The following is a 25,067-nucleotide window of genomic DNA, read 5'->3' on the forward strand; positions in this document are numbered from 1 at the left end:
AAGCTCTCAGCTGTTACTAAATAACAATATTTATCTGCTATACCTGAAAATCAAGCACTTGAAGTAAGAAAATAACAGAAATGAGATGCAAAGATTCATACCCTGCCCTGGCAATAAAAACAGTGGTTCAAATCAGGGGTAAGGGAATTTGTACTGCATCTTACAGTCACTGTAGAAGGAAGCTTTCCTAAAGGAGGACCATGGCTTGGGCACTAGGGATCTCCAATCTCCAGACCAATGTGCTCAGATTTGTTAAGTTCTCAACCTTGTCGTAGGTTTTAGGTCAGCTTTAATCTGGTGCTTCTCTCTCTACCTCTTAATAACTGCTTACTCAGAACAGACTGACCAGTGCAATAGAATTTCCTGACCACAATTATGAAAAGAAGCAGAATGGAGTAATTTGGTAGTGGTTGCAAGGTTTCCTGTACAGCTTTGTGCTTTACATAATGCTGCAGTGAGGGATTACAATGGCAATTCCACTGGACTTGGGGATTTTGTGTGATCTAGCAACATGAGGAAATAAGAACCAAATCTGTCAAATTTGCAGTCTGTATTCTTCTATTACAAAACCAGATTGGGCTTTTGTGATTTAGATACTGTATACTCTGTTACCTTCTATACATGTTATTTTTTATTTTATGGATTTAAAGTAATTTACAGTACAAATATGCACAGTTAATCTTTGGTTTTATTATTATTCATTTGGGAGATAAAAGCAGTAGTAACTGTTGAGTAAATATTAACAGCTGTGAGCCTGCTGTGAGCACAAAAAATTTGGCATACTGAGTGAATTCGCTTGTAGTTCATCTGCTACCATTTTCTGATTTAAATTCTCAATAAGCATGTTTGATAGAAAATGGTGTTTTCAATTGTAACAACAATAATTAAATTGCCACAGTAATCTATACATACGTGGCAGTACTAACATCTGGAATAATTACCTGTTTTATTTCTCAAAAATGAATTTGTAAAATGCTAGCGGTAATGTGTGAACATAATTATTGCAAGATGAATTTTGAAATAAATGCTGCTTTACTATACCAGCTGGCTGGTATCCAAATAAATTATTAATTCAGATACAGCGTTCTATTTCATGACCCAGTTTTGGTTTTGTGTTTTAGTGTATTTATAATTTTTATTTTATAAATCAGTATTTTGAATTTGACTTGCATAAATATGTTCAAATTTTCTATGCATAACAGCATATCAAAATATTGTCTTTTTCTATTGTTTGTCAATTTGAGAGTTGTATCTTTTGATAGATTGCCTCATTTCATATATTTTCATGTTGTTTGTCTAGTTTTATGACTTTAATTTCTTTCTCTCGTTGCATGTGATGTTACAAAATAAGAATAAATTGTTTCCTATATCTATGCAGAAGAATTAATGGCTTTCTGTATTTAGGGAAAAGCATATATGGCCTCTAATAATTATCCGTGTGTTATTAATCTTTTAAGGTGTAGCAAATAAAGTAAAATTTTCTTTACAAAAGAGAGATGGATTGGCTTCACAGCAAGAAAGAGTGGCAATTATTTAACTCAAAAAAACCAAAAAAAGATAAGTCAGTATCTGTATGTTCCTACCTGTAATCTTGACATTGGAAGCTTTATATGTTAAAACCAGAACAGTGAATGATGAGAGAGCCCTGCCTTGTGCACATGCAGGCTGCTGTTTTCCCTGGCAAGTGAATAGAAAAAATTAGGATTGTTCATATCTTTATGCTATTCTTTCTCTGAACCTAATAACCAGAAAATGTATTAAGGCAGTGTTTTTGGTATAACATGCACTAGGCTGCAGTTGACCAAAACCCTGTGGCTGAAGCTGTGGGACACACAAGCCATGTCAAAATCCACTTCTGTAGAGTATCTAGCAATTAATGTCAGTGAGAGACCAAGAATTAGCAGGATTCTCAATATTTCTAAATATAAAAAATATATTAAAATTATTTAAATATATAATATGAACATTGCAGATATTTACCTATCTTCAAATAAAATTTTAGCTTCAGAAACACAGCTGCTTTTATTTTTGCTGTCGTAAACTGCTCCTGAGTTTTCTAGAACTTGAATAAATGAGGAATGCTCCCAGTGATCCTCTCAAATGCCATCAAACCTGTGCTACCTGCTGGGCTGGGGTAGCTTGCTAGAACATCACACAGTGACCAAAAGGAAGTTAATTTATATCCAGGCGGAGTTAAAATTCCATGTTGTCTTTTTGCCTGTCCTGTGTTTCTAAATCCGTGAACTTTCCTTGATCTTTAGCCTATTATGTACATCAGAGAACTTCAGATAGGACACTGATTCATGCCCAGCAGAAGATAAAAATAGAAGGGCATATTTCATTAAGTAGAATGTTTTTGCCATTGTTTAACTGAAATTATGTGAGATTTGCTCTAAAATATCTTGATGATTTCCCTAATGATGGAACAAGCGGCTGCCAAAATTGCATGCTTGACATCAGAACCATTGTGTCTGTTTCCCACAACACACTTCTTCTTGCAGAACAAAAACTCTAATTTTTTAAATTTTAAAAATGCGCCCTTTGTGATTTGCTCTTTGTTTTTATCCATAATGCATTCTGGCTTTGCACAATCTAGTCTTGCAGGATGCAAAGCAACTTCTCAGAAGAATGCATAAAAGGCCCAATGCCATGAGCAAGCTCAGAGCTCTGCTGGCTGCAGTCATTGCTTCCAGTGCCAAGAAGATTAATGGTTGTCTTTGGGCTTTTATGTACTTCATAGTTTTATTTCAAATCTAGTAGAATGTGAAAGAATGTAGGAACACATCTGCTTATTGGGAAATTTGAATGTAGCTAACAATCTGCAGTGATATAAGCACAGGGGGTTAGTGTTATGTATAGAGTGCATATAACTATAAACAAATGAATTCTGATCTAACCTGGGAGTTTTAGCCAATATTAACTCATTTTTGCTGATCTATAATTTGACTTCTACTCAGCTAGATGCTTTTATACAGTGTGGTTATGAAAAGCAAGTTCTAATGCAGTTTTGTTTTCAATTATTGCTTTTGAATGGAAGATAAAATTCATCACTCTGAATGAAGTTCTGTGCAGTGAGGTGATGCTGAGCTCAAGTGATGCCTTTTCCTTCCTTTGTATGAGCTTTGTGCCTGTTTTTCTGCCATGCTTGCCACTGGTCCACAAGGGAAACGGGAATGTGTCAGAAGTATAGTGCTGGTCTTGGCATCATCACAATATAAATACCACTCTCACATTCATCTACTCGCCTTTACCAGGATGAGTTAACAGTTAGCAGTTAATGGAAGAGAGAGGTTTTGGTGTTAACCCAAAGGGGAGAGATTTGTCTGGTGTGAATTTCTTATTTCATGTAAGATTTTGAAGTGGACTTGGGCCATCCATTGATTGCGAGTGCCACAATTTTGCTTACGCAAGAGGTTGTGTCTGTCACAGATTGCTCTGTTCCATAACTTTGGCTCTCCCATAAAAAATATGGATGGGCTGACTGTGTAAATATGAATTTTTATTGCTAGATTTAGAACCCATGAGATTTACCAAAAAATATCTGGCCTCTGCCTGCACAGAGAAATAATACATTGAATTGAATAGCAATGGTTTTCATGTCTTCTATGCAGGCTGGAAGCTTTGGGATAGATCCATTTGATAATAATCTGTAAAAAGGCAAATTATAAAACCCCTCATGTATACCTGAAGGTATGCTGTCCTTCACATGGACTTATTTTCCTAAGTACAGTATGCTCTGGAGTATGTAATTATCATGCAACATTTTGATCAAATATTATAGTAACTCACTCTGAGTTGTACTAAATACTGAAAGTCTTTCTCAGTCAGAGAGAGTAGACATTAGTTTTGTTCTGGTCATCTTAACTTCTTTGCCATTGTAAAAAAAGGATTTATTACTCTCCTAATTAGAACAGCAAAAAATTACTATATTCCAGCTATATTTATAATATGGTGTAGGTTGGATAATAGCAAATTATTAAAAAAATTACTTTATTGCCATCCAAAATTATACTATATACTTGCACTTAATCAAGTAAAATACACAGATGGTCTCTTGATTGATAATACATTATTTTGGAGTTCTTACTGACATTAATTCTAGCATAGTGGCAGTGTGAAGCTGCTTCTTGACTCAGTTTTGCTCAAATATACTAGTCCATGTTGTCTGTTCAGGAAAAAAAAAAGTAGTATCAATTGGGGTGATGATAACCTAATCTTCTCCTTCTCCACAGAATAACCTGTCAGCATCTCAGAGTTGTTACCTGTCATTAGATATTTCAGATTGAAGTGTTAAAATGCTTTTCTTTTGCAGCTTTCAAACCCCATTTTGTTAAGTACTCTTTATGGTAAATTGATCCCTATATCAAACTCTTGGATAAAACTTTAAAGATAGTTACTGTGCTATGCGAGTATAATAATTTTGACTGTCTTTTGCTTGACTGTCTTTTCTTTCTGTTGAACTACCCCCTTTTTTGTAAACCTGTCATTGGTGATGTGTGGGATACTCAGAGCTGTTTTGTGAAGAGGCTGGGGTAAATTCCAGAACATGTGTAGACTGTACACTTAATAAGGGCTTCTGGCACTCCTGATAAATAACATAGTCATAGTTTTGAAGGTGTATCATATTTATTCTTGTGTAACTCTATCAGTGTCATATTTGTAAGGAAGAGTGAAACCTGGAGTTTACTGAGTGAAGTATTTTATTTAAGTGAAGATGATTATTTTCTACTGAAGTAATTTATTCATATGAAGCAAAACCAAGCAAAACCAGAAGCCCCCACCCCTTTGTTTCTAGTTCCATGTGTGTTCTGCACTTGCAGTCCAATGTTTGTGCATGGGACAGCTGCGTTCCAGCACCAAAGGTCTGGCTTTGGAATAGATGAGAGTGAGTGATGTTGCCATCTAGTGTTTGATGAACCAAGATTCAGAATGCATACCACAGAGGAGAGAGCTTTCCTTGCTTCTTGCAGACTTCCTTGACAATCTTGGTTACCTAAAGAGTTTTTAAATCTGATTTGAATTATTTTATTACCAACAAAAAAGTGCCATATCATGCTTCCTGTAGGTGCTGCTTTAAACCTTTAAGAGGTGTAGTGGTCTTGATTTCTATTAAGCAGCAAAGTTTGCAAAAGGTAATGAATACACTCAGAAGACGTATTTTAACAGAATTGTAAAGGGAGTGTTACTGCTGAAGTACCACTCTGGGAGCCTGCCATATAAAGAGTGCATATCTGTAGTAAGGTTTTCTTGCAGTAAATCTGCACATTATTGATTCTGACAGTTATTTCAGCCTATAAATCTAATTTCTGGAATGGAAGAAAAATGTATAATGATTTAGATATTATGGATCTGATCCCAGACTCCTTGTCTAGATGAAATGACCCAACATCATTAAAAATTTGAGCTGAAGAACTGATGCAGATTTAGTATTTCAAGGAGTAACTTTGTTCAGTTGATGTATTTATAGCAACTACTGTTGTTATGAACAGGAAAACCAAACCATCCTTGTTCAGAAGTGTATTAAATGAAAACATCATCTTTGAAAATTTATTGTGAAGTACATATCCTCTTTGTTTTTAGGCAACATTTTTTTGTGAGTGTGAAGATGCATATAAGGGTTCCCTGTGTGAAGAATTTGATGCCTGTCAGAGCCAGCCTTGCCAGAACAATGCAACCTGCACTGATGTAGCACAGAAACATGACAGGAACAATTTCACCTGCAGCTGCCTGCCTGGTAGGTTTTGAATTCTTGAATAATGCAGCTTTGCTTGACATTCGGTGCATCTCTTTTTGCAGAGCAGTGAACTGTGCAACTTCTGATACCAGAACAGAGAGAAAATGCAACAACAACATAAGGGCAGTGGAAGGTTCTTCACTGGTGAAAAATGCCATTGAAAGCACATGTCTGAACATCAACCCGATGAGGGAATTAATCATAACTAGTGGAACCTTACCTACTAAAAACACAGGAGCAAAATCTAATTTACATCAGCTTTTTATTTATCAGATTTTTCTTCCAAAAGTCTTCTGTCACTGCCACACATAAGCTTAGGTTTATCTTTTTGGTTTTTTAAAAAAGAATTCTTCTTCATTTTTTAATATCAAATGTCTTATGTCATTCAAATGGCTCAATCATTATTAAGTTCAGTGGTTTGTGTTTCTACCTGTAATTACTGTATCCACCAGAATTTGTGTCCACACGCTATAAAACAGTCTGGAAAACTAACTGTTTTAATTTAACTTTGAATTTCTAAAAAATATCAATTTCATATGAAAAATATTAAGGAAAATTGTAGGTAAGAGTTTAATTATCCAATATGTCTCCATATGTAAGTTTCAGAAACATTTATATGTGAACATGATCATGTTTCCCAAATTCTGATAGAAGGAAATGTTTTGAAGTTAAATATCAGCACAAAACAGAGAGGTGTCATGATTCTTACTGTGTATCTCACAAAAAACCTGCTTTTCCCCCCACTTCTCTGGTGATTGTGTAGTACCTCTGTGTTTCTAGTCCCTGCAATGTATTTGAGATGCTATTCCTGAATCATATTCTCTTTCATCTGGACAAAACATGCACTACAGGTGGTAATAAGATAGGACATATTTATATTTATACATGTGTCATAAGATATTATCTCTAATGAGTTTCCCTGCAAGCTGTAATGACAATTGCAGGAAGACCAATTCTTGTACCAAAATTCAGAGCAGCATAATCATTTCAGCCTCCATGCCACATTCTTTTGGATACATGTTGAATTCCAGGGTAATTTTGAACCTTCACAAGCTTGGTAACAGTTCAAAGATGGAAGAATGCTTAAATGACTTAAGCACATTCAATACTGTGTTACAATCTATAAAAATAATCAGCTGAATGTGCAAACTAAAAAAGCTGTGAAGCCTATAGATGAAAGAAGTCAGTGCATGCAGTCTTCTATAATACTTCATTGTTGCTTCTGTAAAATTTATGTGAATTTGAGACCAGTTAGAATTACAGAAAATCACTGGTTTTCTGGAGTGGAGCTGAGGTCCCTCCCTCCAAGTGCTTTAACCCAGTCAGGAGGACCTGCCATATGAGACCACATTTCTGGCTTTCTACCTCATTTTTTTCCTTCTGTTTAGGTGATTTAATAGAATAATTTTACAATATACAGCCATTTCTTTTTCCAGGTTTTGCATTGCAGAGAACAGTTTTATAATTTAGCTCTCTATAGCATATAGAAGTGGAAGGTTCACAGAAAGTCTTACAGATGTTTGTCTGTAGCAGTGCTATAGCAGCTCTGTGTTGACAGCTATTTTATGGTGACATCATAAATCTAAATGTGCGTGGGTCTTACTGTGTACAAAAAACCATACCGATTTTGATTACATTAAAAATAATTATTAAAAAACCCATGGATGTTTCCCACACTATTGTTTGATTTGGGGGGTTTTCCCCCTTCTTTTTCCTTTTTCTCTCCTGCATCAGCTAAATCCTGTCCATGTATGACCTCTGTCTCACGTTGGGGTCTTTCTCTTCTATACCTGTTCATAGCAGTGATAATCACAGCTTACTAGCCTTTGACACCAGCCATTCAGTTAAATATGCTCATGATGGAAGAGATTAATAATTTTTTGTAGGGTTCCTTTAAAAAAATAAGATATGCCTGGGTGTAGCATGTAGTTTTCTCTTCAGTTATGCATCCAAGATATTTTCTTGGAAGTAATTAAAAATTAGAAAAGGGGAATGTGTGGTATTTGTTATGAAATTTAGGTACGGAGTGTAGAATAATTTAGATTGTATTTGAAGTTTGTTCATTTTTTGAGGATGTGTTGCAGACATGAGACATATGGAACAAAGCAAACTTATGGTCAAATAGTACAGTACACACAATCTGTAGCTTGTGAACTTATAGAAGCTTATTTGGAAGAGTTTGCAACTGTGCTGAGCAGTTCTTCACAGCTCCCACTTAAAATAAACACTCTTCTTGAAGCCCAGAAGTAGGAGCAAATGACAGTCATTCAGCATATGCACAAATAATTCATAGTCTTAAGTTCTGTTTAAAGCCTTGCTAAAGATTGTTGACTTGGGATTCAAGTGGCATATGAAAACCACACCAAAATGACTTTATTTTTCAGTTATATGAGCACCAATGAGGACCCAATAGCTCTTGCCAGTTCACTGGTGATGTCAGAATATTGCTGTTGTAAAATACCACAGATGTAGTCTCTAGCATTCTGCTGTTTTTGTACGCTTCTCCTGTGAAGTATATATTTTAATTAGAAATATCATTTTATAAGAAATGAGAGACTGTCCTGCATTCTATTGGTTAATTGGATTAAAGAAAACTAATGGTACTGTTTGGATGGCTGAGCAGTATGTAAATGGTAAACCCTTGTTTTTGCTCCATCTTCTGAATATTGTGAGCTGTTTTGTAGGTTACACTGGAGAGCTGTGCCAGTCAGAGATTGATCATTGCATCCAGCAGCCATGCCAGAATGGAGGCACCTGCTCATCCCACCTCAATGGATTCAGCTGTCAGTGCCCAGAAGGTAACCAGCACACTCCTCTCCAGTACCTCATACAAAGTGCTATTTTTCCTCTAAATTTTCGATTATATTGACATGTAGATATGTATATTTAATTTTTTTTTTTTTAATGTGCCTTAGCTTGTAATTGTAAGCAGAAATGAAAATGAGCTGAGAAATCTTGGGATAATCAGCAAAAGGATAGGAAGTGTTGTAGCAGTTTTGTGTTTCAGTGTGTATGTGGTGCAGAAATGTTCTTTATTTCTACAATAGAAGTCCGGCTCCAGCACTGATGAGAAAGGCAAATTTGAGGAGACTCAGGGTGTGATCTGATTTTTGTGTTGTCCACTAAATGTGTGAGAAAAAGATGTCTCCCTTGTAGTATTTGCACTACTCTGCACATGGGCCAGTTGGCTACAAGGTGTGTAAAAGTAATAACTGAAGGAATTATTTCAATCCCCCAAAATTTTTAATTAATTCTCCTTTCCATTTGGACATATTCCTTTTTTTGACGTGGAAGCTTCTCACTGATTCTCACTGGTAAATCTTGTAAATGTGAAACAAGGACACCCCAATGCCAGAGTGTGCTTTCATAACACTGTGCTGACTGCAATGACAGATCCCTAAATTGCGCATGAAAAAATTACCATGAGTGGAAGTTTTCAATTATGAAGCCTCCTATTAGTTATTTATAATTAAGATTGGAACTTTGAACTAATTATACTTCTGTCCTTCCTTGATCTGTGGATGTTGGTTTTGTTCTACCAGTACTTTAATGCTTGCTCTCAGGGTGAAAGTCTTTGATAACTGCTCTGGTAATATCTGCGTGCTTAATAATAAAGATTATTATTAATAGTAGTAGTAGTTTCTTCGGGCTGATTTTGCCTTCCTAGAGTGGTATGCTTTAATACTTAACTGCTGTGTTGAAACACGGGCTGACATACTGACAGCCATGCAGATCCTGCACATGGAAAAGTTTTGGAAATTGTTTCCCTTATAAATAGTAGTGAAATTCAGGAGAAAAATATTAAATGTTAGACTTGGTCTATAATTTACTTGCAATTTCCCAAAGAAATCTGTTCAAGGCTCTTCAAGGAAGCAGTGCAGGAAATGATCTTTCCAATAACGTTGGGAAGAGCAGCTACTGGGATTTTGGGTTGTTTTATGTCTGCCATATGTGTTTCTGTGTGGGGCTCATTAATTAAAGGCTCCTGATGGCCTGTTAATGAACGTGCTGCTCATAGCCCAGCTCCTCTCTGCTGCCCATGGGGCAGGGTCACTGCTGGGCTGGGGACCCTGCAGGGCTGTGCCAGGCACTGCTGCTTCTTCATTTTGTTCTGGAAGGTCTCATGTCAACGAGCTGAAGAATTCAGATATCTTGTGGAAGGAAAGAAAGTTGATTTAACAAAATGTATTGTCTAATGACTGTCCCTGGATCATTCTTACATCTTTTGAGGTGTTATCCTTTCACAGAGGCATAATTTGGGAGCTTTTGTTTGGGTTTTAATCTCTGAAGAGATTCAGTGATTTTTGTAAATACAACAGAGTAGTTAATTGAAAATTGCAGATGCAGTAACTTGCAAATTTGGCTGCCAACCCCCAATTTTCTCATTTAAGTGAGGTTTCTTTCTCTGCTGTTATACTGCTCTGCTTAATAGTGATCGCTTGTTGAGAAATGGCTTTTCTTTCTGTACTGCTAATTCAGCACAGTGGGGAAAAGTAACCAAGGAGTTTGTTTGTGTAGTAACTACAGGCTGCAGATATAATGTGGCTTGGAAAAGGATAAGAAAATGTGGCAACTATCACACAAGGAAAAGAAAAAGATGGCAGAAAAAAGAATGAGATGGAAACAATGAAGAATGATCTTGAGACTGTGCATTTCTTTTACAAACAAGATCTGTGGTCCATGAAAAAGCACATGATAACTGACAGAAGGCTAGAACTGAGGCCCTGAAAAAGCAGCCTGTCTCAGATGTGGACAATTCATGATGACTCTTTTGACAATTTTACTGTCTTAAGAGTCTCCTTTTGTAAAGAAAATTTCATTATGCTTACAGATTCAGTTTTCTGTGGGATGCACTGTAGGTTTCAATACCCAAAATACATCAGAAAATAAACCCTTATATGAAGTTGTTGAATCACTTGTAAAGAGAAAATTGGATTTTGTATTTGAATTTGTAGTGGAGAAGCTTAAGTAATACTAAAGACCAAAGAATTTATTTAAAATTTTGACACTATTACTTTCAAAATAATGTTTGGATCTTGTACTTGCTTACAATTGGATAGGGATCTTTGATTGTTTTATTAATTTTGTCAATAAACATACAATTAGTAAATATTATTTCAAATGTTCATGCAAAGGAATTTCTAGACATTCTAAAACTCTACACGTAGTAAACATGCCAACCTGAAAATGAATATTTGAAATTTCTATTCAGAATCATTCCATCCTTATTACTTTTAAAAATATCTCCTCTTGTTTTATTCCACTTATTTTAGTATATAACAGACTATTATATTGACAGTAACATTGATAGATTTGATTTAAACTGCTTGGAGTACTGCTCATCAGTTTTCAAATTTGGTTACTCCATTTTCTTTAAGCTTCTGAGAAGTTTTGTGTATTTCCAAAATACCCTGAAGTTGAACTAAATATACAAATAATAATTGGAAACGTAAAAAAAACCCTGGTTGGTATAAATAAATGGCATTTTGGTAAATTAATAAACACATATTATTAAATAAATCAATATAGGTTTTAGAGATGTTGAAGCTAGTGATCCTTGTTTATGTAGTTATTAAATTCACATAAATCTTTATTGAAAGTTAAAATAAAAAAAAAGCAAACCCAACTGTATGGAAATTGCCTGATTGTGTGGTGAGGAATTGTGTTCCTTCCAGACACAAATTTTGTAAAATTAGATAGAACGAAAGACTTGGTACTGATGTACGTGAAGGTTTTTCACCCTTTGTGAATTTTGCTCATATGATAATATTAAAAAGGTTCAGTAGTGGGCTGTGGTTTAGAACAAAGCCAGACAGTAATGAGCAAAGTGCAGATCAGTTATAATAAAGAAATAAACTTCTGTTGCAAGATGTTTCTGAAGTTCTGTTCTGTGCAAGTTTGATGTCTGTAAGTACTGATTAACTGCCTTCAGTGTTATAGGAAAACATTAATTTTTGCTAAAAATTGCTTGCATTCAGCTGGCCATCCCCATCAAAGTGGCCTGGGTTCTTGGGCTGTTCCTACATGCTTTATGTGGAGGTCACCAGCTTGGACAGAAGGGGCAGAAATATTTTAATTTGGCTTAATATATTTTTTAAAAATGGTCATCAACAATAATGGATGTCAGTCATCCTCTAGAATAAAAGAAGACAGAGTGAAAACAATGCTATGATAAAGAGTTTAACGTATATAGATTACTTGAAATTCACATTTTAGCATTGATTTATTTTACTTTTGACAGTTTGATTTGAGTAGCTGCAGGTAACTACTGCTGGCAACACACTGAGCAAAAGTGCCTGAAATATCTGCAGGCATTTCTGAAAATACTGGAATTCATAAATTTATGAATGCTCTTATAATGGCTTCTGTGGTTTAGAAAATAGAGTTTGACAGCTATAGAAGATGCTAAGTTGTGATTCATATGTGTTGATTTGCAATTGCAGCTAGAAAATGCACATTGTCACCATGAATCTTAATTGACTGGGAGAACAGAAATTATTTACTGTGTCTTAGAACAGTTTAAGTTTCAAGGTTTTCACTATTTTCTCTGCTTCATTGTTCTTGTAAAAGCCTTTTTGTCTAGCACATCTTGCAGATGTCATTCTAACTTCTTTAGGTTTACATAGAATAAACCATTTAAAATCTTGATCTCAGGCAACTGGGTCACACAGCTGTTGCATATGGAAGATTTCCCAAGGTTACTGGTGATCAGAATGCAACATTTTTCATATTACCATAGGAGTTTAATTTACCTGAAGAACATTTTGTTGTTAATTAAATTTTTTTATGGCTGTTTAGTTTCTGGTACTTTCCACTAATCTAATGTTTTTATCTGGCACCTTCCCAAATTGCTCTTAGTTTTAATAGACTTCTCCTCAATGCTTGAATGGGTTTAGCCTCTATTCATCTTCATCCAGAAAGACTTAGCTAGAGTGAATTTCAATCAAAATCTTAAAGTGTTTTAATGATTTCTTGATCCTTCTGATTAGTAACTTTTTTCTCTCTACAGAATTCTGATGAAATACCATTTATTTCTATTTTTCACAAGACAAATTTCTATAGAGAAAATAATAAATAACTTGTGTTTCTTTTAGTGCTTATCCCTGCATTTCAAAGTTTAAAGTTTTATAGTCCTGAGCTCTCACAATTCACAGACTTAATTTTTCACATACTTTTAATTCTTGGAATTGGGTCTAATGTGACATTCAGACAAGTTAGTTGTTTTACAAGCTGTATAAAAGGTAGTTCTGTATAACAGGCAGTTCTGTAGTGTCTTCAGAGATGTTTGACTTCCTTGACTTGCACATGGCTCTTTTGCTTTCAATAGCCAAATAATTAATATCCCACTGTGGTGAGAAATTTGGTTTTTATTCAGAGCTTTTCTGTCTCTGAAATCTGATCTAGTTTCTGTCACTGCCCTGGAGGTCTGTAGCAATTTATAAAGCATATCACCTAACTTAAGACTGTTATACTTCTTGACAACTAGCCAAATTACTATCCATGTAAGCACAGACATTGTACTCTGGGTTTTACCAGTATAAATATTTTCTATTATTGCCTTTCCCCTTTACCTTCTGTGTTATTTCTTGGTAAATTTTGTATTCAGTTCTTTCAAATTATCACTAGACTTTGCATTTCAGTCATGTCCCTTTTGTGCCAGCAATGACCTGCATGCAGTTTTGGGTCCATGTTAGCTGGTTGAAGAGAAGTTCAGGAGATATTTTTCTGCACATAAACAATGGGGACTTTTTTTTTGGTCTGGAATTTGATTCTGTTTTCAGTCAATACACCTCTGAATCTGATTTTTATAGTTATTACTTGCATTATTTGCTTTCAGTAATTCGACTAGTATGGATTTAAGTGTACATTCAGAACTGCCAGAATAATAGGTTTCCATATTTTCTGCTTTGAGTATTTTCAGATATTTGACTCATGATTGAGATTTGAACTTCCAGAATCACCTAAATGCGTTTCACAGTGCAGTCAAAGATAGCACAAGGGCAACATGTTTTGGTGTATTTTAAACCTGCATATGTTCTTGAAGTGCTTTGTCACTTGGAACATTAGCCATCTGCCAGTAACCTCCTCTTTGGAGGGAGGATTACTGCAAAGGTTGTATTAGTGTCATTGTGTGACCTCAGATCTCCTTAAACCTTTTTAATCTGGTTTCAGAGTTACTTGAGAGATTTCACTGGACTCACTAGCTGATCTCCTCCTGGTAATAGTTAAAAGTCCTTGCAGGTTCTTTTAAATCTGACCAAGATTTTATTACAACTGTACAGGCTTTGTAAATTTGCTAGTGAACCATTGCTGGAATTACATCCTTGCTCATGGGGTTTCTGTTCTCTACAGTTTCTGATGGTTAGTTATCTACAGGAGGGACCTCTAGTATAGGATTCCACAGTGTTTCTTTTCAGGCTCTTTGTCCAGCACTGGTGAGCAGGTGGTCCTGACAAAGCCCATGAAGCAATTGAAGCCATAGGATAGCAACATGGGGAGGACAGAAGGCTCCTGCCTATTCTTCATCTGTGCTCTGCCAGACCTGATTTTCTCTCCTGGTCTGTTGCAGAGTTTGTATGACAAAACTTAAAAGTCCAATCTATAGGTTATTTCTTTTCTTTCCATCTTTCTAGCTACTTTTTTTTAAATTCTATTTTTTCCATATTTTTTATTCCACAAGTCTGATGTAAGACTTATGGATATCTAAGGCAGATTCAGCGTTGAAATTCATTTGTCCAGCACCTAATGTTTTGAAGATGCCCCTACAATCCTGCTGCCAGTTGTGACCAAAAAAATCCAAAAACTCTGGCACTCACAGAGCAATTGTGGCCTCCCCATCTTTTCTTAGTTCCATTAATATGTCTTTTTAACTCTGTGAGTAGATCTCTGTAGTATGCTCTGTGTGGGTTACTCACCTTTGCTTATTCTACTGCAATATTGTGAGCTTTTTTACAATGTAAGATATTCCGGGGAATTTTAAGCCTGAAAAGTGATGGTCTGTACAAAAAGACCAAATACTTATTAAAAAAATATATAATGGAATGGAAAGGACAGTTGGTTCTTTTATTTGAAAGGGTTCTAGAATTTGAATATGTTTTTCTGACTTGCTTTAGGATACAATAACCATGCATTGTGTTACTACATACATGATGTATGTGTATGTATAGGTACAAGGTGCAGTTACTGTAATTTATTAAAACATAATTCTTCCTTACACCTGATTAAAAGTTCCCTTGCAAGAATATCCCTTTCCTTATGTCTTTTTTTGGCATGGTGTTGCTTCAATAAATCGTTGTCTCCCCTGCTAATGAGAAGTTTATTCCTGTAAAAGATATTTCAGTTATTGAAATGCAATGAACGCATGTTATGTTTAAGAGGTTGTTACATTTTACATACACGTTAACAGAGGAAAAATAGGTCAGTTTGGCCTTTTTTTCTTTTTTTTTCTAGGCTAGCCAGCTCCTGATCTTTAGAAAATCTCCTCTGCTTTTCAAGCCAGATTCACCCAGAAAGCAGATAAGCACTGTCAGTTTAAGAAAATATTTTTGCAATTCACTGCGTTAATCATTTATAGTATGATATTAGTTGAAGCATCTTTTTTCAGAGAATGTCAATAGGCAAAATTAGAGTTTAATTGTGTAAGAAGTCTGTATTTTTATAATATTCATAGAATTAAAGAAAGGAATATAGGTTTCTCAATGGCTTACTTTCAGCTTGCTTTAGTTCTTAGAATTGTATGCATATCAGGATGCTTACTTATCAAACCCATTTATTTCTTGTAGGGTTTTTAGGAACCACTTGCGAGGACAAAATAGACCCTTGTGCATCATCTCCCTGCCAGAACAATGGAACCTGCTATGCAGACAGACTTGCCTTCTCCTGCAGCTGTAGTCCTGGATTTACAGGACCTACGTGTGCCCAGCTGATAGATTTCTGTGCTCTGAATCCCTGTGCACACGGCATTTGTCGCAGCGTTGGAACCAGCTACAGATGCCTCTGTATCCCTGGTTTGTACCAAGTTACATCCTCTGTAAATCTTCTCATATTTTTATATGTAGGTTCCATATATAGCTTAAAATTACTTCCTTTTCTTTTCAGTCTATAAAGCAGATTGAGCAGATGTTCTATCTGTTTAGAGCAATGATAGGAATCCACACATTGCACTTGGAGAACCAAAAATTGCAGAGTGAGCACTGAAATACCCACTGAGATCCATATGGCTTGAGCGAACTCTACAGCTGTAATACAAAACTGTAGTCTGCAGGATAAATCTTTCTAAGGCAAGGCATCAGCACTGTTGGAATTACAACATTTGGTAGAGAGAATGGAAAATGTGACACTGATCTTTAGGGAAAAACAGACAAGGTGGCTGAACAAAGGTAGAGAAGGAAAAATATCGGTTCTGCCATCCATGTTTACATAAATTGTCTCTCTAGAGAAGATCCAGCAGGGCTGCTCAGGTGAGTCCAGTGGGGAGACTCAGCTGGGAGCTGTTTGACAGCACAGCCTGACATTCATGGGGTCTGTGTAGCAACTGGTTTAGCTCCAGATTTTTTTCATCCTTGTACCAATAGAACAGGATATTTTGGTGCTTATAGCTCCCTTTATCCATTTTAGCAATGATTTAGCAAGTAGTAGGTGAAGTAGCAGTTCAGATGTTGATAACCAGTGCTACACATCCACTGCTGCCTAAGCACTTACAGAGTGAGCACCAATCTTTGTTTTCACTTTTTTTTTAGTCTGTTCCTATGAAGCTATAAACTTGAAAACTGAATAACTTAAGGATAAAAAAAATTTCCAGTGTACAAGGGATAAACTAAGGAGTGACATTTAATAGTTGTAGCTCTGCTGTGACATTCACATTGTTCTACACTCCTTTCAGATGAATACCTTCTCTCTGCTGCTTTTCCTTGTTTTGTGAGAAACCAGTCATAATTCTTCATCTCTTCCATCTCAGTTTTCAGGATGTGCATGTATCCTACTAATCTATTTGTGGATATTTATGAATATGGGGATTTTGTAATGAAATTAACTTATTCAGCATTTTTAGGTGGTGTCACAATTTATCTGCTGTTTAGAGACATGAGAGGGACTATCAGAAATTTTTTGGGAGGAAGTCACAAATTACCAGAAACTATGGAAATTTGTTGTTGGAGTTGACAGATTTATAGTTAAATTACATACTCTTTTATAAAGGAGAAAAATATGAAATGCAGACAATACCACAGTAATGTTATCTTATAATGCATTTGTTGACAGCACTTGTCATTAATAATAGGAAAAACGAGACATTCATCTTTCCAAGAAACCCAGGAAAGTTTTAATCTTCTTCAGCATGTTCTTTGCCTGCAGTTCAAACAAAGAAAAGCTAGTCAAATATTCTTGGTCAAATAAAAGCTTTTTTCAGAACTTTGTCACCTAAACCTGATTAGAATTCCATAGTTTGGTTTTTTCAAAATTTTTCTGTCTCTCTCCGGACTTAAAAGTAGTCTTAAACCTCTCATGTTATGAAAACTTATTTTTATTTGAACAATATTTATGCATTTAAAAGCTAGAGATGAGAAGCCTTAGAGGTGGCATCCAGGACCCCATGTGGCATTTATTTAAAGTCTTTTGTGTTGCTCCATGTATGACATTCAAAAAAACTATCTATTTTTTCCATACACTTTGTAGGCTGCTGTAGATGTCACTTTAAAAAATAACATTACTTGCTTCACATAGAGGTGGAGCTAGAGGCCAAATTAAGTGAGCTCATCATTAATCTGTCAATAGCTTGGGTAACTTATTTCAGAAGGTTGTTTAAGAACTGCACCTAAGTGGCATCAAGATAGGGTAGACAGAATGTTTCCTTCTCTGTCTTTTCATTGTTATGAATATACCAACATGGGCTTTTATTAATCAATTATTTTCAGATATTTTCCCCATAACTTAAAAGGATAATAGACAAGGGGCAGTCAACTTGTGTGTAGATCAGCATGTAGGAGGCACTGTGACATACACTTTGCACTTCGTTTGGGTAATTATGGAGTGTAAGGCATGTAAGAACAATTAAGCTTGATTCCTATGTTGTGATTCCTAAAAAAACCCAAACTAAAGTAATGACTACAAAACTACAAATCATAGGCTAATACATTTTTGGTATGTCTCTCAAAAAGCAGTTTGCTAGAGGGGGTGAGCAATGTAGTTACATGTCTGGGATATTAAGAAGCTGGATTCTATTTACAGACCTTGACAGTATCTGTTACATTACTTGTAAAGGGAATGAATAAAATTTGTGTGCAGTTTAGACGCATTATCAAGGGTTAATAATAAAGATATTACCAGGAAAGAAACGGTCTCTGTCTTGTGACCTTGAGGCTTTCTGACTTGCAGGCTCTCAGCATCTGTGCCTGCTCCTAGACCATTAGCTTCTTTGTACAGGAGGCTTTCAGACATAGACATATCACTGAATCCTACACTTTATTTTTTTTTAGGTATTTTAATGGAAAAGTTGTTAAATGACATTTTAGAATTCTCTTCTACATCGATTATCTGACGTGTCTGAAAAACAGTTTTATGAAGTTTGGAATCTGTCACTTAAATTTTGTGTTTAGCTCTAACATGCTGTAGTCTTTTTTTTAAGTATTTGACAGAGGATATAATTTTCTAATACAGAAACAAAGTGACTAAGAGTTTTGCTTGTGTGTGTGACCTGAATGTTGTCCTTCCTTTAAGCACTATTTTACAGTGTCAATTGGATTTTTCATCAGTGTTACTTCTGTCTCAAAAATTAAGCAAGAGAGGAATTTTAAATTGTTCCAATTAGTCCAAGGTCTGTGCAAGTCTCCTTGCTTGGTAGGCAGTTTGGCTTCCTTTTTTCTTTGGCCAATGTACAGATTTGAAGAATGATAAATGATAGTGGTTATACTTGCATAGCTGCACAATTTGCAGAACATGAACAACCAGACATTTGCTACTAATTTTTTGTGTATGTGTTGGCTTTCATTGTGAGCTTTCATCTAATAGCTTGTAGAGGAAAGCTAATTTGTATAAGCTAACTATATAGTTAGAAAGAAGTCTAATATTTTGAATGTTCCTATTTTCAGAGTGGAAGGAAAAGTGTGTAAGTTGCTTCCAAGTTGAACATATTTCAAATGTCTGCTGAGGGGCTCTGTGGAACTCCCAAGCCTATGCAACCATACCTGCTTTGTACTGTGTGTGCAATTTTTCAATTGCACATGAAACCTTACCTTAACTCTGTATTTATATGCTTACACACCCTAATTATTAACACTTATCACCTTGTCCTTTATAGGTAACAAAGAAATACTTAATGTTTGGACCTTAGATTCAGAGGTTGTGTCATGTTTTACTTCTTACCTCATATTAAAGAACCAATTCTAATAAAAGTTCTTGTGCTCATTTGCTGGCTTCTCATCTAAAGTCTGGTTGGTGAAACTAATGGGAACCCTTTGTGTCTGTTTGTAGAATGTTTATTTAGTCCCTGGATCCCAAACCAGTTTCTCCCTCCTGATAAACCTTTTTACTCTTTACATGCAATTGTTTTAATACAGTTACCATTATAAATTTCAGATGTTAATATTTAATATAGTATTTTTAGTTTTATCCGGTCTGAAGTGGACAAATGTAGCTAGAAATTGCATGGCTTAATATCACTGCAAGGTTTTGGATTTGGGTTTTTTAGACACGGATTTTGAAACTGCACATGTACAGACATTAGCACCTGCCCTCTGTATAGATATATATGATGGCATATATAGAACATTTGGGAAAAAGAAAAAAGGAGTTTCAGAAAAAGTGCTGCAGGGTATAAAAAGTGGCTGCAACTTTAGAAGTAGTACCATGGAGTATGTTCCCTTGATTGTACTGCTCATGCAGCTTAATAGATAGTTCTAGGAGCATAAGTTTATTTAAGTGCCTTTGCAGAGGCCAGAGCAAGATTTGTCTGCAGCAGTTGCAATTTTTCTTTTCTCTGTCTTTTCCCTTCCCACATTTTGTAACTGGGGCAGGACATGTGATCTCTGGAAGAAATGAATTCAGGTTAATTCCAGTTCCTGACTGTCTCTGAGCCCGTTATTGCTTCTGTTTCCTCATCTGTTTCCACTCCTACATTAAGACAACCTTCCATGCAATCTGACCATGGCTGGTGAACACGGCTTCCAACCTCCTGCCATCTGGAGCATTCTTCTCTTATTTAATTGCTGTATAAGCTCAGACTTTAACAGAACATTCATTTCCTGGCTATATAACATGCAACTCTGTGTTAGTGAACAGCCATAAGTATGAAATGATGCTGTTGCCTGCAAAATAGAGCTGGTTTGCATTGTACCCCATTAGGCCTTCCCATAAGGATGGGATTTATGTTCTGCTGCCTTGATTGGGTGAAATGTTAATTATGGATAAGCCCAGGGAGTCACTATTGAGGGGTTAGTGTCTAAAAAGGCTGAAAAGATTTCAGCTTTGTTCTTTATTGATTTCTAAAGGGAGAGTAAGATTTTGCCTCTATTTTGTTAACCTGATAGTGCAGATATTCTTGAGAGATTATTCTGCTGTATCTTTTGCTCTTGAAGGCTTTGACAAACCCCATGTCTTCTCCTGATCAGCCCATGTGACACAGATTGTGAGCTCCCTTTCCCATTTTCTCCTTCTGCAGTTTTTAACAGCCATGTACAAAGACAGTGCAGTTCAGCATGCAACTGAAGGCCATACCTGGGCACAAATGGACTTTTTCTCTGTTCTTCTCAGGTGTAGTTTTTTCTGCTGTTGTTATGATATGTTAGAAAGTGGTGAGGTTTTATTTCTATCAGGAAAATAACCTGCTCTCTTTGAGGCACCCTTCCAGTTGCTTAAGAAAGAGGAAGAAGAATTTGGGGATCACAAGGAGAATGGCAACAGATCTGTTTCTGCTTTTGTAAAGAGCAGTAGCAGTGGGTAGTGCCAGTGGGATGGTCACATAGAGGGAAAAGGGGTGACATAGGGACATCTCTATTTTAGGGTTTTTTTTGGGTAGACAGGTTTTTTTGAATGGACATGTTCCCTATCCATTCCTCAGCCTCTGAAGAGAGCACATCAGGATTCAACTTTCATTTTCAGGTTCTTCTTGAGTTCATGAAGATTCTGTTACTAAAGACTTTTCCAATTTCTTGTGGCCTGGGAAAGTTGCTCTTTTTTGAAGCTACAATGCCTCCTGTGGATTTTTTTTATCCTGTTCAGGACACAGTAGCTGGAGAAGTGTTGTTATTGTAGGTATTTTTTCCTTCTTTCTGAATACATCCACAGAAATATTGCACACCACAAAATATGCCAGGAGCTGCATTTGGCTTTGGCTGGGAACATAAAAGCAGCAGAATTGTAACACTACTAGAAGGAAAGGAAGCAACTACACTAGAATCCATCACTCAAGTTATTTATGAAAAATGCTCCTTTTTTAATCTAAATTCTTCAACAAAAATGTATAAATTATTTATGTAGTCTTTTTGAAGATATATGTATGAATTCAGTGTACTACAGGGTTTATATATCAGTATTATTGAAAAGCAGTATTACAAGGAGAAATGCTCATTAAGAATGACAAGGTACCTCTTATCTCCCTGAGGAGAAGCACGCCTTTCCCTCAGGTGGTCCCACAGTGGAATGTTCTCCATCCCAGCAGCTCCAGCAGAAGGAGGCTGCTGGCCCCAGGGTGAGGATGCTGAGGGTGAAATTGTGTGTGGGTGAGACCTGCCCTCTCGTGGAGAGAGGAAACATCTTTCCCTGGCTGTGTGCGGAGTCTGGCAGCGTGGGCTGGCTGCAGCCTAAGGAGGTGATACCATAGCTCATATTGATTTTGGAAACCAGACAGCTATTTAGTCACAAATTCCCTTCATTCTCTTGGAAAGGTGAGAAGTTGAAAATATTTTTTCTGAGAATGTCTAATTACATCGGTGTTAAACACTGGGAATTCCCATCTGTTTTCTTACTGATTCTCCCGTCTGATTTTGGTGGTTTTTATGTTGGCTACAGATCTCACTACATAAGAATATTTCATATATTCATAAGCTAGATAAACTTCATTGTAGGCTAGCAAGAAAACCCTTAACATTTAGCATAATTAATTCTCTATTGCCTGGCTGACAGCTTTGGAGAAAGTGGTTCCAAAATGTTTCTTAATACCTTACTAGCCCAACTATTTCCTATGAAAGGACAATTTTTTGAGAAGCATAATGGATGGTATTGTCTATATATCTTGAGTAGTACTAACAGTTGTATCTTCAAAAAATTGTTTTGAATTATCCATAATAGGGAGGGAGAGGGTGAATGCAAATATTGTCTGAAGGCAGCATTTATCCTATTTTCTATTATTCTCTGAGAATTTTGGGGAATATTTAGACCAGGATGCTGAATATAGTTTGATTGTGACTTACTAAGAGAATATGCCACTCTCTGGTTCTTTGTTCATGAAAGATACCCTCCTTTCATATCTGAGTTTAATATCTAGTTAGTAGCATTAACTAGAGATTACTTTAAGAAGAAAGTCACACTGAAGAATCCACACTTAGTATTTTAAGCCTTTTTTCCTGGCATCTGTATTCATGCCCATTGCATATTTATTCATTGTACATTCATTAATTTTTTTTTTAATGTAGTGAGGAAATCAAGCTTTTATAAGCGCATGAGCACAGTTCCAGTGCTTGGTATTATATCATAGACTACACTAGGTCTGTAATTTCAACTACTGTTACAACTAATGATTGCGTGGCACACTATGTAATGAAAAAGGGGCTGTTTTCATGTGGATTGACTCCTTCTTTCTTATCTCATAATACAAATTACTCAGTGGCTGTTAACAGGCCCTGTAGCTTTTCTCTGCTTCTGCTTTCTATGTTTACCTAATCAGCCCATAATACCTGCCTCTGGCTTGGAAATACTGTAAAGATGAAAGTACCTTAATGCTTCCACAGTGCTTTGACATTGTACAGCATTATGCTAAAACATGTAATCATTCTAACTACTGTTATACAATTATCACCTCTTTGATGAACAGTGGCTTTGATGCAAGGATCCAAAGGAGCTGGAGACAGTCAATATTCCTGTATTTCTTTTAACAATCCGAGTGTGGGCATTCACGTTGCTGCTTCTGGCCTCTGCCACCAGCCTCCATCCTTACACCTCATTGTGCTTCATCACAGGAGCTGGGATTTCTCTCAGAATACTGTGCTTCCAATATTTTCTTGGTAATTTTCACCTGGGGAACAGATGCCTTTAAAATCATTGTCTTAACAAATATCAGTTTGCACAGTATATTTATATTAGTCTGTGGGCAGATGCTGTAGTTGCCTAATTGTTAATTTTTACTGCAAATTGTTTCATAACTATTTTTGTTTCCCCTTCATGTGATTTAGGTTACCATGGCCTTTACTGTGAGGAGGAATATAATGAATGCCTCTCTGCACCCTGCCAGAACGGAGCCACCTGCAGAGACCTCGTCAACAGCTACGAGTGTGTGTGCCTTGCTGAATACGAAGGTAGGCTGGGGTTTGCAATTGTTCTCTGCAGTTTTTATGGTAGGTTCTGTTACAGAGATGCCATATCCTGAGCAGAAGTATATCCCTCATGTAAAATTAACGGAGAAAAACTTCAGTATTGATCCTGATCCCTTAATCTTTATTCAAATTAATAGTTAAGATTTAGCTCCTCTGTGAATAATGCATGTCCTGGTCTGGGCACAAATGGATTTTCTCTGTTCTCAGGTGTAGTTTATTCTGCTGTTTTTATGATATGTTAGAAAGTGAGGAGATTTAAAAAAAACCCATAACTGTTAAATAGACTTTTTCATCATTTGTTGTTGGAGCCTTTACACAGAGAGCTTTCAAATTATTTTTTATTTTCTCCAGTGAAGTGAGCTAAAACATAATAATAAAAGATTAGTATTTGAAATAGATTAGCATAAAGGAGTAGAAATAAAAGCTTTATCTTGATTGTTCATTTAGAAAACTAAAGCCCAGAGAGAGTAGTAGGTCTGTGACTCCTTTTCCATGTTAACTGTAGCTATTCTTAGATCTGTGTTCAAATGGAATCCATCTTTGGCATTTTTGAAATAATTTATAAAACAGATGAGAGTAGTGTTTGTTTGGCTATACAAAATCTTTTCTCTCACAGCAGATTTCAGCTGTAAACAAATTCACACGTATCAGTGGTCTGTGACAAGTCCTTGTGGGGAAGGCTAAAGTGATACTTTTTTATTGTATTCTGTCTTGAATCATGAGAACACTTTGAATGTAATTTTATATGCTATTAGGATTATAAATAAGTAAATATTCTACACAGAATAACTATGTTTTAAGGAACATTGCTCTAGCATTTTCTCATTAAGCATATCAACCCTTATCTGTGCTGATAAGTAACGCTCACTTAACAGCTGCTTGAGATAAATATGTGTTTCACACTGGTGATTGCACTGCTCTTCAACTCTAGATACAGAATTCATCATTTTAGAGGTCTGGTGAGGAAATGACCCTCAGCTTTTCATGACAGTTTAAGCAGCACTTGAACATCATGGTGAACATTATGGTTATCTTCTCACCCGACCTGTTGGTGGAGCTGGAAGCACTGTGTGCCCAGCACATCGTGCTGGAAATGGAAGCAGGGCAGCTGGTCCTGGAAGCAGCTTCTGCTGATCTCTGAGCTCCCAGCACTGCAGCACTTGAGGGGTTCAGGGGCACCAGTGAACAGAGCTGAGGTACCCAGCTCCAGACATGCTGTGGGCCATCAGCTGCCTCAGTCTTGGCACTACCACCCCAGAGCTGCCCCTCCCAGTGCCCCTTCTGCCTCCACCCCCGGGCTGGCAGATGGACAGAGCTCTCAGGGCTGGGCAGGGCTGCAGCTTGTGCCAGCAGGTGCCTGTGCTGCTGCCTCTGCTGCTCCTCACTCACAGCTGCTCAACTTGAGTGCTCTGCCTTTTTGCTGCTAACACTGCAAATGCTGACAGAATGATTTTGACAGGTCTGTAGTGAGTGTAGTGTGTGTGCATACATAAAAAATATATATACATAAGTTTTATCTGAACAGTAGACCCCAAGAAAATAATGCATGCAGCAGTGGCATTAGAGTCTCTCTCCAGGTCCCTAGGTGGGAATATGCTGTTACATGTTTTGTATGCCAGATGCAGCTTTCACTGTTTTCTGCAAGGCAAACCTGCTGGATTCACAAGGCCTACACTGGGCATGAAAGAGTGAAGGCAGTGGCATCAAGTAGAGCCATCCAGTTATATACTTTTAACTATACATTTGAAATTTTTATTACCTAAGTAATATTCCTCATTTCCAGCAACAGGTAATGACAGGCATCAGTATGG

At 36.5% G+C, this 25,067-nt stretch overlaps 1 protein-coding gene across 1 annotated transcript in view; it reads left to right on the forward strand.

Moving 5' to 3' along the window:
• Window positions 1–25,067, forward strand: part of DNER (delta/notch like EGF repeat containing) — a 111,342-nt gene that overhangs the window by 73,324 nt on the left and 12,951 nt on the right. The window contains exons 6-9 of the mRNA XM_064385883.1: window positions 5,581–5,734; window positions 8,419–8,532; window positions 15,517–15,741; window positions 23,116–23,238. Coding sequence (XP_064241953.1) covers window positions 5,581–5,734; window positions 8,419–8,532; window positions 15,517–15,741; window positions 23,116–23,238 — 616 coding nt within the window. The remainder of the gene's footprint in view (window positions 1–5,580; window positions 5,735–8,418; window positions 8,533–15,516; window positions 15,742–23,115; window positions 23,239–25,067) is intronic.

The sequence above is a fragment of the Passer domesticus genome, chromosome 11 (assembly GCF_036417665.1).
Source record: "Passer domesticus isolate bPasDom1 chromosome 11, bPasDom1.hap1, whole genome shotgun sequence".
NCBI lineage: Eukaryota > Metazoa > Chordata > Aves > Passeriformes > Passeridae > Passer > Passer domesticus.